This window comes from Thamnophis sirtalis, unplaced genomic scaffold (genome assembly GCF_051295495.1).
Source record: "Thamnophis sirtalis isolate CommonGarterSnake01/CBP01778 unplaced genomic scaffold, rThaSir2_p1.2 scaffold_6, whole genome shotgun sequence".
Lineage (NCBI taxonomy): Eukaryota > Metazoa > Chordata > Lepidosauria > Squamata > Natricidae > Thamnophis > Thamnophis sirtalis.
Window position 1 is genome coordinate 118,007,032 of NW_028261386.1, and position 15,762 is coordinate 118,022,793.

Consider the following 15,762-nt stretch of genomic DNA (forward strand, 5'->3'; position numbering starts at 1 on the left):
GAGGTTCCGATTGTAGCAGTATTTTTCTTGGCAGAACAAGAAGGTGAAGAAATCTGGAGCAAAATAACTTATTTTTGGAAAATTCAGTTTGAAGCCTTACCAGTATTTATTTGTTTGTCATTTGTTAGATTTATTTCCATGCATTTATTTGAACTGAGAAATCACTTCGTCAAAGCATCTAGTATTTTAATATTAAAAATAGATTTCAACCCAGCCGCCTCAATTCTAGTAAGATATCTTAATATCTTACTGCCTTTTTAATGCCTTGTTCCTGAGGGAAAAAAGGACACCTTTTGATGTTTCAAATTAATAACTGATTGCAAATGAACTCGATTCTTAAGAAGTAAATAAATTTGCATACAGAAATCTACATTATTTTTTTGTGCGTACTTAGTATGGCAAGTCCAGTCCAAATTTCTAAATTTGAAAATTCTTAGTAAATTTTTTCATTTCATAATATCATATGTGAAGACAATATTTGCATAATTTGCATCAGGAAATAAGTATATCCTCCTGCCAATTTTTTACTGTAATTGGTTCTAGTCATCCTATTCTGTTGATGATCCTCTTGTTGAGCAGAAATGAAACTTCCAGCTGTTTCTCCAGCAATCAGCATATGTTCTTTCATTGAAGCAACTTTTGAAATGAGACTTAAGGACTAGTTTTGCCCCGTCTTCCTCCCAAATTTTATCATCTTATGTAATATAATTTAACATACAGCCACTTTAAAACTACAAGTGATACACACACCAAAATGTCAATGCAATGTAACACTTTAATCTACCTGTATTTAATTATATGCAGAAGTCCATAGTTTCTGTGCTGCTATCCATGCAACATTATTCATTTAATAGATTCCCATTCAAATTCTGAAACATTTCACTTTTGACCTATAAAGTAACAAGGAATTGTTAGATTTGAATTGCTTTAAACACAGGTTTTTTTTTATTTGCACATTTATTCAGAGATAAGGTTCCTGGGGTTTGATTATTGATTCAGAAAATGAAACCCTGGGAAGCAACCTAATCTGTTTGTTGTGATATAAATGTTCTGAGCCAGGGAGAATGTTGGATGAGATCTGTCAACAATATTTTGATTTTATGTAACAAACTACTGTTGATCTGGGAATTAGAAACTACAGATACCGATGCACATTTTTTCACATGAACCCATAGTAACTAATTGTTCTTTTTTTAATTAAGGAGAATGAAAGATTATATAAGCAAGTTAAGGAGCTTCAGCTAAATAACAAAACAAATGAGGAAATTATGTTTAAAGAGAATCAGCGTTTGATGACTCAATTAGCAGCTTTACAGTGAGTTTATTCAAATGTATGGCAAAATCTATAAGGTTGCATAAATTATTATTTCTGAGCTAAAGTAAATAAAGAAATGTGTCGTTTATCTCGATGTAATTCTTTTTGAACATGTAGGACTTACTTCTAAATAAACGTGATTATAATTGTGCTATGTCTAATTGAGTTTTAGCTTACAAATCAGTTGTAACCATTCCCACCAAAATCAATGGTTTTAAGTGGCATTCTAATATTGGGTGGTAGTTAGATAAGAGTTGCCTTCCAAGTATTGCCTCATTTCTAAACTGTACAAAGTGGGTAGAATTCTATTGATAAATGTGCCCTTTTTTAACTTAATACTTTTGAAAAGATTTTGTAGATTAAAAAAACGATTTTAGAGAAGTACCGTATTTTTGAAGTATAAGACGCACCAAGGTTTTGAAGAGGCAAATTGGTAGGTAGATAGAGGGATTGAGAAGGGGAGAAAGAGAGAGAAATACAGTAGGGAAGGAGGGAGGGAGAGAGTAGTTAGGTAGGTAGGTAGATAAAATGATAGAGAGAGAAATACAATAGATAGGTAGGGAGAGATAGAGAGTAGGTAGGTTGGTAGGTAGAGGGAATAGAGAGAGAGAAATAGAGAGAGAGAGAAGTACAGTAGATAGGTAGGGGGAGAGAGAGAGAGTAGGTAGGTACATAGGTAGATAGAGGGGGGAGAAAGAAATACAGTAGATAGGGAGAGAAAGAGAGTAGGTAGGTAGGTAAGTAGAGGGAGAGAGAGAGAAAAAAGAGGAGGGAGGAAGGGAGATAGAGTAGGTGGGTAGGTAGGTAGATATTTCCAGGTGTATTTATCCATGTAGTAGAGAAGGAAATCGCTGACAATCTGCAGCACCTAAGACTTTGTTTCTGCTGGCACAGCACTTGATCAATGTAAGTCTCATCAATCAGTTAAAGAGCTTTCCAAAAGGGGGAAAAAAAGGTTTTGCACTCTGCAAACCTCCCCAAAATGTTTGCAAAAATGGCCCCATTTTTTTCCAAAAAAGGCATGAATTGCCTTGGAGGGACTTGCAGAGTGTTCTGTGGGGGTGGGCAAAAACGAGCAAAAAACGGCCCCTTTTTCTTGGAAATTGGCCTGTTTTTTGTCAGAAAAATTGCATAGCCTTATGGAGGCTTATAGAGTGCTGCCGGGGGAGGGGGGGAACGGCCCATTTTTTGCTCATTTCTGTCCTTTCCAGCCCCCAGGAGCTCTCTGAAAGCGTGGCACGACATAACCGCGGTAGACTAAAGCGCGCCGATAACACCGCGGTGCTAAAACCGCGATGTCAAAAGCGCACCCACAACACCGCGGCCACAACACCGCGCCGACAGAAGCGCGATTTAACTTAAGGTAAGGTTTGGGGTTAGGTTTAGGGTTAGGTTTAGGGTTAGGTTTAGGGTAGGTTTAGCGTTAAGTTTAGGGTTAGGTTTAGGGTTATTTTTAGGGTTATGTTACAGCGCGCTTCTGTCAGCGCGCTGTTGTCAGCGCGCTGTTGTCGCGCGGTTTTGACGGTGCGGTTTTGTCACCGCGCTTTAGTCACACGCGCTTTAGTCTACCGCGGTTTTGTGGTGGAACCCTCTGAAAGCCTCTATAAGGGTATGCACGGCCATTTTGGTGAAGGGTTTAGGGCTTCGGGAGGCAAAAAATGCTGTATTCAGTGTATAATATGCACCCAGATTTTCAGCCTCTTTTTTTTTTTGAGGAAAAAGGGTGCGTCTTATACTCTGAAAATACGGTAGCTTGAGTCAGGACAGATTTCTTATTAAGTTTGTAAATAAGCCACCTAATCTAAAGTTCTGAATCTCATCATCTTGCTAGTCAAATTGAATAGCTTCAAAAAGGAAGTTATTCAAGAAATCACAATATAAAAATAAAAAAACCTTATTCTGCTCAGAAGGAGTACCATCTAAATTATTCTTCAGATATTCTTGTCATTTGCAATAAACAAAGAAGTCAGCAATAGAGTATGCATATACATATAAAAGTTAGATTCATTTGCAGGACATATCCAAAATAGAGATACTTTCTATCTTAAATATAAAATTGTACAAAAGTGAAAATTTTTTAAATTTATAATAGGCAGAAGCTGGAAAACAATAATGTTTTATCACTTGGAGTGCAGAATGATAAACCATCTGAGAATCAGAATTTCACAGACTTGATTTCAGAACTTCGAGCAGCCAAGGTAGGCCTTTTTGCAATTTTTGCTTTAATATTTAAAATATTGCCAACAGGTTCATACCATCAATATATAGGCATGTGAATAATGTTGTAATATCTCTATTTTACCTTCTAAATAAACACTATATTGGGCTGATAAAATATACTACTCTGATTTAACAGATCAACACAGAAAATTTTCTGTTCAATACTTTTTGTTTCTTTGTGACCAGATGATCACCCTTTTCCATTCCAAGTCCGCAATCTAACAATCCACCAAATTTCAGGAGCCTTCTTTATCCAAAGAAAACTTTAGTTTATGGCTAGGGACCAGTTTTTTTCTTGCTGATGCCCTTAACAGCTGGGCAATTTTTGACAGATTTTATTGTTGAGATTCACTTTATTTTCCATGTAACACTTACAAAATAGAGCCACTATGACTTGCCCAATCATGAACTGAAATTGCAAATTAATTTTTTGTTTGCTTTCCTACCATAAGACTAAACTGTGATCTACATTACCTTGAATTGGTGGGAATGGCAGCTGTAAATAAATAATTAAGTGGTAATTTCACCTGGGCACTTGGACAGACTCGGTTTCTTGATAAAGAGAATATGGCGTATGTCGGTGGCATAGATCTTTGGATAGATCTATCATTATTCTACACTGTACAGAAGGCTCAGTTCAATGGTTAATAACGTGTTTTGTCTGTCTCTTTTCTCTGATATCCCTGCGCTGGGATGGGTGGGAAACGAAGGCTGCAGAAGCCAATTTGCTTGAAGAGAGAAAGCAATTAAAGCAAGATAAACAAGCCCTTGAAGTTGATTTGGCACAAATGAAGAAAGAGCGAGATTTGGCAAGAGCCCAGATTGTTTCGGCCTCAGGTAACATCCTGTTTTAAGAAGACTATTTTCCAGTGAATACGATTGCTGTTTTGTTGTGTTCTTAAAAATGGAAAATATTACCTCTGTTTTAATATTCAGTGTGTTTCTGCAAGGGATGCCTTTGAGAAATAGTGCAGCTCCAGCTTAAGTGTCCTCCAGGCATATATATATATACACATATGTAGACAACAGTCACACTGAGTCTTCAAGAGGAGGCAGTGACTTTGGCATTTTAGTATGAGACATTTTGCTAGCCAGAATGTTCCATTTAAAAGCACTAGGGATGAGGTGCTAGCAGTGTTCCAATATCTCAGTGGCTGCCACAAAGAAGTGGGGCTCAACCTATTCCCCAAAGCACCTGAAGCCAGGACAAGAAGCAATGGATGGAAACTCATCAAGGAGAGAAGCAATCTAGAACTAAGGAGAAATTTCCTGACAGTTGGAACAATTAATCAGTGGAGTGACTTGCCTCCAGAAATGGTGGGTGCTCCCACATTGGAGGTTTTTAAGAAGAGATTGGACACTTAACTGAAATGGTATAAGGTTACCTGCCTGAGCAGGGGGTTGGACCTTGGAAGACATCCAAGGTTCCTTCCAACTCTATTATTCTGTTCCTGGGCACGATACTGGTTGTAAACAAAAGATTAAAGCAGCCACTTCTTTAGTAAGGCTTACATGACACCTCAGAAACAGTTTTGCAAGAAATGCAGCTGCTTTAAAGATTAGAGGAAAATGTGCTCTTTTAAGGTCCCATGCATTGCAAAACACCTGTATTGCTTTCTTTTCATTATAAAAAAAAGAAACCCAAATAATATCACTATTGCATTTGGAAGTCCTGCCTTAACCATGAAAGCCAGTGGGATGATTTTGAGGTAGTCACTTACTCTCAGTCCAACCCACCTCACAAATTTGTTGTAAGGAAAATAGGGGGAAGAAGGTGTGTTGGATATGTTTGCCACCTTGAGCTATTTGTAAAAATAATTAAGGTGGGAAATAAGTAAGTAAGTTTTTATATACAAAATTAGCTCACAGTTTAAATAACAATGATGCTTCTAAAAGGATTAAGCATGAGTCGTTTTATCTCCTAGGTGAGAAATCGTATGAAATGAAAATTATGGAAGAGTCCTACAAAGGTGAAATTAATCGCTTACAAAAAAGACTCCAGTGGTATGCAGAAAATCAGGAACTTTTGGATAAGGATGCAGCTCGCCTCAGGGGAGCAAAAGAAGAAATCGATAAGCTGAAAGTAGAGGTGATTGTAGTATCAAGCATCACTAGAACTAAACCAATGCAAAGCAAAGGCATCAAGTGCCAGATCTCCTAATTACCCCCTTAGATAGAGTATCATGTAGCCTGAAGTTCATGTATTTAGTGGGGAGGGGGGAATCTATTGCCTGACTTCTTGGTGGGCTGCAGTAATGGTGACATCTTGCTTCTCATTGTAAGTATATAATCTGCCAAAACAAATGGGGGGAGGGAGGAGAGAGATGGGCCCTAGATAAGCAATTGGAGTTTTAGTGGCACTGTTCCAGCCTGTTAGCATATAAACAGAGGTGGCTACTTTTGCTGCAGTTTCTCTTCTAACCAGACCTAGGTGATGGAATCAGCCTGGATTTCTGCTTGACATCCCGAGATCTTAAGTTTAAGAGACAGTGTGATTTGTACCCTGGCATAAAACTGTTCTATATTTTAGAGTTTTAGATTTCTCTTTTGAGAAGTAGCCCAGAAAATGCATGGTTGGAGGCTTGGAATGCAAACTGACTCCATCTACAATGCTCTCTTTTACTGGTTGGCTGGCCAGTAATATGGCCATTGCATAATCAGTGTGCCCTAAATATGTTGAAATTTTATAGTTTGAGAATGTCAGGTTACAACATTCATTCACACAGAAGTGTGAATGAGTGAGATCAACTTCTATAAATAAACTGTTCCTTCATCTATCATTTTTGTGATGATTTCTCTGTCACATGTAACATTTCTACAAGTTCAATAAAAAGGAAGGTAGAATTTCAGGTTCATTGTTCATATCAACTTCTTCCTTCCTTTCTTCCTTCCTTCCTTCCTTCCTTCCTTCCTTCCTTCCTTCCTTCCTTCCTATTCCTCTAATTGTAATTTGCAATATACAAAATTAAATATAAATTAAATAATGCAGTATGCAATATTAAATATTTTGTATGTATAAAACAAGAGAGACACAAGACAAGTATATCATCTCCTTTATTTTTATTAGCATTATTAGCTAATAGAGCTAGTTGGTAACCCAAATACATAAAAAAATAGAATTTTAGAAGTCAAATTAGTTGCACAAGTACATACATTGAAATTATTTATTAGTGATATTGTACTTACAATCCAACCTATAATCTCAGTCAAATTGATAAAAGAGTCCCACGTTGATATGGAATTGACAGAATGAAAAGCAACTTGTATGTTGACTATCAGGCTTTAAAATTATTGCTGTAAAGGTCAAATACTAAGAGTTTTTTAAAACAAAAAACAGTAAAGATCTATTGAAGACAGAGAAATTATTTGTTAATGTGAATGCTATCATAGAGAGGATGACTTGCTATTTCCTGATACATCATCAGAGCAAGGCACACCTAACATCAAGCTATTCCAGCTATTACTGAGAAAATTCAATGTCAAGGTTCCAGTCCTCCTGTTTTTGTTAAGAAAAGTCTTCCATTAAAAAAAAAATGAAAATGCTTTGTATTACGGGAATGTTGAATGGATTGTTTAGTATACTTTTTATTTGTATTGCACAGGTTGAAAAACTTAGAAATGAAGCTGGACATCATTCTGCCCAGCAAAGGACACGGCTAAAAAATAGGGCAGCAGATGCTAAACGAATTCAAGATCTTGAACGGCAGGTATGCAATGCAGTCCTTTTTCCTGTATTATATTAGTATCTACTTTCATTAATAATTAGAATGGTGGTTTAACCGTGTTTGCTTTAAATCTCTTTTCCGGGGAGAAAATTGTTAAATAAGTTTCCAGAGTGGGAATAGGGAATTAAAGCCAAATAATCTTCATACTAAAATAATGTCCAAGGAAGGATGTTTAGTTCATGTACATCAGGGATGTCAAACTCCCAGCCCACAGGCTGGTTGCGTCATGCACTCACCATGCCCACCCTTGTTTTAGCAAAAGGGGGGGAGTCGAAATATATCACATGACGACATCGTGACACCACGAGTTTGACAGCCCTGATGTACAGTAATTCAGATATTTCAGTCGCTTTCTGAGGCAGAGAATCTAAAAAAATTATATATCTATGCCTTTTCATTGCTCTTTCCCTAGATGCCTGAAATGTATGTTTTTTAACATACAGGTTTTGGGAAACGATCTATGGGCATGCATGTCTATCTATCCCAAATTTAGATGGAACTATTAAAAGGATTATTCTGATATTTTTAGCATGCAAAATATTTTTTTTTGCCCCCGAGTTCTTTTTTTCTTTCTTTTCATTAAGTAAGTCATTTTCACAACTGAGGCTTGTGAGAAAGCATGTGTCAAATATTGATTATAGTTAAATTGTTAATTCTAAATTATAACTTGAACTGTCAATTATAAATCCCACTAGTTCTATTCAGTATACTCCTAGGATTCTACCTTTAGCTTATTAATGGCATCGTCTGCATCATTTGTACTGTTCAACTATGAAACAAACATCCTTAGGTGTGTTTAATATTTCAGTGTAAATATTGTCAGATACGTTTTTCTATCACTGAAAATGTAAAATTAAAATTCCTTTCCTCTAAACCTTTTTATCTCCTAAGTCAGTGGTTCTCAACCTGTGGGTCAGGACCCCTTTGGGGGTTGAATGACCCTTTCACAGGGGTCGCTAAGACCATTGGAAAACATATTTTTGAAAAAATACGGAAAACATAAAATAATCTTATGGTTGGGAGGTCACCTCAACATGAGGAACTGTATTAAAGGGTCGTGGCATTAGGAAGGTTGAGACCCACTGTCCTAAGTGGTTTTTTATTTTAATTGAATTTAATGTGTCTTTTGAAAGGTTAAGGAAATGGAAGGGATTCTGAAGAGAAGATATCCTAATTCTTTGCCAGCTTTGATATACGCTGCTGCTGCTGCAGCTTCTGAGGGAGACGGTGATGCTTCACCAAAAAATAATACAGTGGAATTTCTTGAAAGAAGAGTGAAAAAGTTACAAACTGAACTGGAGGGTAAAGATGACGAAGCCAAAAAAAGTCTCCGTGCCATGGAACAGCAGTTTCAAAAAATAAAGGTGACCTACTTCGCTAATGTTTTAAATGCTTCTTTTAAAATCTACTAGCTGACAGCTGAGAAGAATGAAACTGGCCAATTTGACTGCAAGTGAAAGGCCTCTTGGTATGGATGAAACCATTGCAAATTGCAATCTACTCTGTACTAGTAGAAATAATAAGGAATGCATTACTTGCTTCCGTTTGATCTGAACAGAACAGAGTGATTATTGCTTTTCTATAAAAACACTGGTGAAGATGAGCCAGGGCTTCAGCAGAAACCTTTGATGCAGAAGATCTTGGCAATTATAAACCTGTCTCAAGCATTATATTCTGAGAAAGTTGATTAAGAACTCTGAGCACTAATTATCTAGGCCCATTTCAATTGGTCTTTCTGGCAAGATGTACTAAAATTGTTTGATCACTTTGGTAACCATGAGTTACGCTGAAAACTGGCTTGCAGGGCCATGGTTCTGGTTGCTTTTCTGGGTATATCTAATACTCTGATGCATCTTGGATAGACTTTTAAATCTGGCTCTTCTCCTAGGCTTTGGACATAGCTGGTTGGAACTCCTTCTTGCATGTATGATACATTGTTGCTGATAGGATTCAAGATGTTGTTTGTTTTTACGTATTTTTTTTTTTACTTTGTTGTTTTATGCTGTGAGCCAGAATCAATTAAAGATGGACAGCATTACAATAAAGAAATAAATCATAGTATGCTTTTGAATCTTCTGGCAGGATTGGGCCTTGTTTTCCAATGATTCCAATTCTCTCAATCAGGCCATGTCCAGAAGATAATGCTGGGAAATTACTGGCTGACACCTAGGTTATTCCTTTCCAAAATCCCTACAAAATTTCTTCTCCATCACACTGATCCACATTATCACATTTTCCTTAAAGTTCCCCGGTACAATTTCACAAAATCCAATACTTGTATTTCATTTTACATTTATGTAAGCTAAATCATGCATGTAAGTGGCCCTACTTTGTCACTTTAGCATCACAAGTTGACTTTTAACTTTCCTAGAAAGATGTGTACAAACACTTGCACGTAATTGTTATTTGGGTTATTTATGCTACTCAACAAACTGTATTTTTAAAATATTTTCACTCTTAGTTATTGGTGTTAGAGTCTTTTTTAAAATGAGTGTTGTCAAAGCAGTAGGAAAATAATGTGTTCTACCATACTTCATTGAACCTCTGTTCATAGCACTGGTACTCCTATAGGAATATGGCTTGGTGGCTTACATCTAGGAAAGATGGCAGATAATACACTTATTAGGTTGGTATGCAAAGTGCCATAGTTGGATATTTGTCTGGATCCACCCTGGTGATTATTTAGGAAACACAGTCATGGGTTGTTACGGAACCATGAATTCACCCTCCTTTGAAATTCAGAGCAAGTAAAACCAAATATAGGTGGATCTTTACTTCCTGCAATCTGTCTTTACAGCTTCAATATGAGAAAAGAATTGAGGAACTTGAACAACTGCTGGCATATAAACTGCTCAATGAGCCTCAGAAGCTTCAAGACAAGTCATCCAGCTTTGATCGGGAGCTGTGTCAGGTCAATGAAGCCCACCAGGAGACTGTGCAGAATCTTCAGGCTGAAATCGATTCCCTCCGAAGCCAGGTAGCTCAGCTAGAAAGACAGAAGAACCCACGAGATGACGACACAGATCTGCAGTCACTAGAATATCAGGTGGAGCAGGCTCGTGCAAAGGCCCAGTTGGTTCGGCTCAATCAGGAGATGATTGCCAAAAACCGGGAGATAAAAGACCTCACCAAAACTGTGGAAAGGCTTCAAAAAGAGAGGAGGAGGATGCTCTCCGGTACAAATTCTGGAAGAAGACTCGATAAAAAAGGAATGCTGGAAAAAGACACTGTGAGCCCTGAGAAAAAGGTCCCCAGGAATCCCGTTTTTTCCCCTGATAATCTCAAAGATAAGATATACCAGCCCAATGTCTTTGCTGACGCTCACATTTCAGAAGTCCAACAAGAAAACGCCCTCCTGAAAGAAGAATTGGAAAAGTTGAAACTAGAACTAAGCGGGGAAAGGATATCATCTCAAGCAGCTTTGGCAAATGCTGAAGAACTTATGAGAAGGTAGTATTTTTATTATCTACAATCTTTAACACACTATTACACTATTACTTAGGGCCACTCATTCCTTGGAGTAATAATGACTGCTAACCCTAATAACCTTAACCCTAACCCCAAGAAAAAATGGCAGTCTCTGTCCATTAGAAGGAACACTCCTCAGCAGGGCGAGACTAAATCAAAGCTTTCCCTTGCAGTTTAAGTCAAGTTTCCCATGACATCAGTTGACTTTTCATGCAGTGATGTGAATTACAAATACAATCTAAATTACAATTCTAGTCTTAAATAAATTATGGAGGTTAACATGTGGTACTTGCAGTCATTTGGACCACTAGGTCAAACACACAGGGTTTTTTTTAAATGTTTTTTTTTTTTAATTAGACAAGTATTTTTGGTCAGCTAGTATTAGAGCGAATCTTTTAAAGGGGTCTATTTAATGAGAATAGAAATCATACGTACATTGTTTTTCCATACTATGCATAATTTCCTAAGAACTTTGTTTAGGGCATAAATTATTTCATTTTGTAAATTATGCTTGTTTATTTAAATTGTGATTGATAGAAATGGTATGGTTCATTTCTTTTTCTTTTCTTTTTTTTTGGCTCTGCCTTGGTCCTTTTTCCAATGACATTGATGATGAATCTTTTGTTTGCTTTATTAGAACTAAAGATTTAAACTGCCCTCTTAAGATTGGTCCTAAAACGGACGTCTTTTTCTCTTCTCTGTCCCCTATTCCTCATATATAAGAGTGGTGTAAAAAAAAAGAACAATGGGGAGAACAATTATGGTTGAGTTTACAGCTGCAGAAACTACTAGTACAACAGGGAGTGTTATTTTTTCACTGTTCTTATAGGGCAAAAGAAGAGTTACAAGGTCATATTGCTACTCTTAAAGTATCGCACCAGAAGGAGCTGGAGAGGATTCTATGCCAGCAAGCAATAGAATATTCTACTTCCAAAGCAGCAGAACTGAACAGCAAGATTTCATCTCAAGAGGTAAAATTGGCTAGAGAGAGATAGACACACACACATGCCACATCACAACCCTACAGATACAAACAGGCACACATAGGCATCAACATTAGCATAAAGCTCACGGCGTATTGTATCTTTCGTACATACTTGCCATTACAGCAAGTAATTTTTTCATTCCATGATCTGGCATAGAAACCTCTGTACTATATTTTTCTGAATGCCATGTTTGTGTAAATTTTGTGCTTACACAATTTGCAAAGGTAAGAAATATACCAAGAGATATTCTTTGCACTTTGTCAGAAAGAACAGCATACCTCATGTTTTATAGCAGCATTTCACCAATAGACTTAAACACCCACAATGGGAGAATGGTTTGTGAGGTTAACAGAACTAGCAGAGATGGCAAAAGTAATTTGTTTGATTACAGAAATATCAATAACATTTATCAGTGACTGGAAATCCCTTATGGATTTTTTGTTGAGAAAGGAGAAAAATGAACCTATGATTTGTGTATTGATTCTATAGATTTTATCAATTTCTGTCTCTATATCATCTTCATCCCATTTTTTAAAAAAAATGATATGAGATTGAGCATTGTCTGGGGTTTGAGGATTAGAAAGGATAATTTATGGGGGGGAAAGAAATTATGATGTAGCCTTAGAGGAAAATATATAAACGTATTTATATATTTGTAAAATATATAAACGTATTTATATATTTGTAAAATATATAAACGTATTTATAACTATTATCAAAAAGATTAGTAGTCATTTCTTTATAATCTTTTCTTTCTTTTCCTTTTCTTTTTTCCTTTTCTGTTCTTTTTTTTATTCAGTATTCTTATTTTGTTTATTTTCTAATATTTGTTTCATTTTAATCTTGTTAAACATTTCTTCAATAAAAATTACATTAAAAATATGGAATTGAAATAATTCTTTGCATGTTATCTGCTTTTTAAGTAGAACAGCTAAGGTAACACAATACTCTTTCCAGTCCTAATCAATGCAGATTCTTACTACTAATGTGGAAGTGGCTACACACCACCATATTTTTATGATAAAATTAAAATATGTCATGTTGAAAACTTAGAATAATCTGATCATTGAGATTATTTATGCCTTTCCGTAGAGCCTTATTAAGTACCTTCAGCAGCAGGTTCATGAGCTGCAAAAGGAGGAAGGAGCCCTTGTGGTTTCACAAAGGAGGGAGGCCATTCTTCAGAAGGAGGTAAATTGAAATCTAAAGTGTTCTAAAATTACTACAGCAATTTGTGAATTGGTGCGTGATCACAGGATCATGATTCAGGCGCTTGGCCGTCAGGTCTCAGTTACAACGCTGCAGTGTGCCACAGTCACGTATTCACCATTTGTGACTTCCGTTGCCAGTTTCCAATAAGCAAAGTCAATGGGGAAGCCAGCAGGAAGTCACAAATGGCAATCATGTGACTGCAAGTTGCTACAATCATGCAAGATATGCTTAACAGTGGCAACTGTGATTAGTGCAACTGCCATTTTAGAATGTCACAGTTATATTGTCTCACTGTATGACCACAATGCTTAGCGATTGAGTTGCTGGCTCCAAATGACCATCCTTAAATGAGATCTACCTGTGTATATCTAGGATAGGTTTAGTAACATCCAATTATGCTGATAACATAGAGGAACACCAAAAAAAAAAAACCTCTATAAATGTTGCATCCTTTATTCTCCCACAAATAAAATCATGCTTTTATGTGGTTGATGTATGTTTGTATAGGTTAAATAATTGAATTAATACTGGTTAATCAGCTTAATTAAATGCTGTATCATTACATAAATTGCCTTCCAGGTGGCAAAGTTATTGGAAGAGCTCAAAGTAGCTAGAGAGAATCAGAATCCGGAGTTGAAACGCTTTTCATATCTGGAACGAAAAATAAAACAATTAGAAACCAGTTATGAACAGAGAGAGCAAGAACTTCAGCAGGTAAGAAAACAAGGAATTATTAATCTTAAAACGTAAATAGTTTATAAGCCTTTCAGAATCCCAGTAAATATTTTCTGGCTTTGGGATTCTAATCTGTTGTGAAAGCATGCAGATGTCATTAATTTGTATGTTGAAAAATCATTATAAACATTATGGGTTTACAGCGATATGCAATAAACTGTTCTTACTAGTAGAATTCCTTCCATCAATGTAGTGGAAAAGTGTTGCTCCCTCTTCCATTCTTCATCTCCCAAGATGAAGCCTGTAAATTTGCTTTAGACAGTTTGGAAAACTCCCAAGGTAGCTGTGGGAGAAAAGTCAAGGAAAAATGGGAGGTTATCAGTATCACACTTGAGTACTCCCATGCAGCAAAAGAAGACTGGTTTCATTACAGACTTCTCTGGTGTCTATGTAATATACTTCCAGACAGTAAGAAGTAGTCAAATTGTTATTTAAAAACGCAGCTTGGATGAAGGATGCTGCAAGTCCCTTCTGGTTCTTTGATTTACTGTATTTTTCAGAGTATAAAATGCACCTTTTTTCCTCAAAAAAAAGGGTGAAAATCTGGGTGCGTCTTATACACTGAATACAGCATTTTTTGCCTCCCAAAACCCCGCCCCCTTTGCAAAAATGGCTGTATATAGCCTTTAGGAAGCTTCCAGATGCTCCTGGGGTCCGGGGAGGGCAAAAATGAGTGGAAAACGGGCGTTTTTTTGCTTGTCCCCCCCCCCCAAGGCTATTCATACCCTCTTTTTTTTTTGACAAAAAAATGGGCGATTTTGCAAAAAAACAGGCCGTTTTTGGGAGGTCTGCAGAGTGCAAAAACTTTTCTTTTAATTTGCCTCTTCAAAATCTTGGTGCGTCTTACACTCCGAAAAATACAGTAATACAAAGGTAAAAATATTCAGTTACAGATAGCCTGCAGCACTGGATTCTGAAAAAGGACTAAATGACTAAAAAAGTGTTGCCAAGCTCCTGTGAATCAGCATCTGCCCTTGCAGTAGGGTGAATTCAAAAAGGTGTTTTCTTAATCCTCCCCTACCTCCTCCAAGGACACTAGAGTAAAGATTTGGACACAAGGGAATTAAGGCCTTTCCAGGTGAGAGGTCAGAAGCCAGGAAAGAAAGCCTCCCTTCCCTCTCCTTGCTAGTGTAGTCTTTTCTCAGTTCTAGCTTCTGAAGCTATCATTTTTTTTAAAGGCAAGAAAACAAGTCATTTGTGGCAACTGTTTTAAATTTGCCAATACACTTTTTCCCCTGTCAAATTTTTGTAGGTTCTCCTCATAATGAAGAGTCTAGAATTAAGGGCTTTTAATCAATTCAAAGACTGTTTCATAGAATTTTTACATGAAGAATTAGGTCTCGGAATTACTTTTCAAGGCCATTTCACGTTGCCAAGTCGCCATTCTTCTAGAATCAGTGGGCCATCCCATCTTTTTAATTTTGCAAAGATACTTGTGGGCAATATTGGTACTCATGAACTGAATTTATTACAAGCCATGGGAGATTTTTTTTCAGAGAAACATCTGAATAACAAACACTTAACAAGAGTTTACCTTAAACCCCGTGGACTGGTACCGTGAAGCATATCCCTTAGTGCAATAATTTTTTTCTATTACATTTTGCCGTAATTGTTGCTGTAAATGCTCTAAGAATAAAACAGACTTGGAGATATTGATGGGCATGTGTTTTGCAATAACTGTTCTCATGCTGTACAGGTAATACAACAAACACGATACAGTGCAGAAGTCGAACAGTTTCGGGAAACCGAGAAATGGAAGAAACTTGCTCTGTTGAAGAATCAAGAACTGGAAAAATTCCGCATTGAACTAGATTCAATGTTAGATGTCCTACGGCAGTTGCAGAAGCAAGGCGTTGTTATAACACCAAGTAGCTCAAATATGCCAGAAAATTATTGGAAAATTTGAACATCTGAGCTAATCAGAGACTGAGAGCTCTAATAAAAATAGAAATAAGCTGAAATTCTGTAAAGCTTACTGGTTAGTGTTTGTGACTCGATCCAAATTTCTTCTGTAAAAATGGAGTTAAATCTGGAATTTAAATCTGATTTTTTTTAATCCTTTAAATTTTTTCACATTTTAAAATAAATGTATTTTACTAAA

General features: G+C 36.7%; 1 protein-coding gene across 7 annotated transcripts in view; it reads left to right on the forward strand.

Annotated features, from left to right (window-relative positions):
* The window catches only part of CEP162 (centrosomal protein 162), a 42,071-nt gene extending 26,309 nt beyond the window's left edge, over nt 1–15,762 (forward strand). For 4 of the 7 annotated variants that reach the window (XM_014055117.2, XM_087718800.1, XM_087718802.1 and 1 more), the window contains 11 exons: nt 1,203–1,315; nt 3,408–3,513; nt 4,246–4,372; nt 5,461–5,624; nt 7,138–7,242; nt 8,394–8,624; nt 10,058–10,710; nt 11,558–11,699; nt 12,807–12,905; nt 13,506–13,640; nt 15,358–15,762. In XM_014055117.2, coding sequence (XP_013910592.2) covers nt 1,203–1,315; nt 3,408–3,513; nt 4,246–4,372; nt 5,461–5,624; nt 7,138–7,242; nt 8,394–8,624; nt 10,058–10,710; nt 11,558–11,699; nt 12,807–12,905; nt 13,506–13,640; nt 15,358–15,567 — 2,085 coding nt within the window. In that variant the 3' untranslated portion in view covers nt 15,568–15,762. Of the gene's footprint in view, nt 1–1,202; nt 1,316–3,407; nt 3,514–4,245; nt 4,373–5,460; nt 5,625–7,137; nt 7,243–8,393; nt 8,625–10,057; nt 10,711–11,557; nt 11,700–12,806; nt 12,906–13,505; nt 13,641–15,357 lie in introns of those variants that run through there. The other 3 variants (XR_015697085.1, XR_015697084.1, XM_087718801.1) reach the window with 3 other exon arrangements.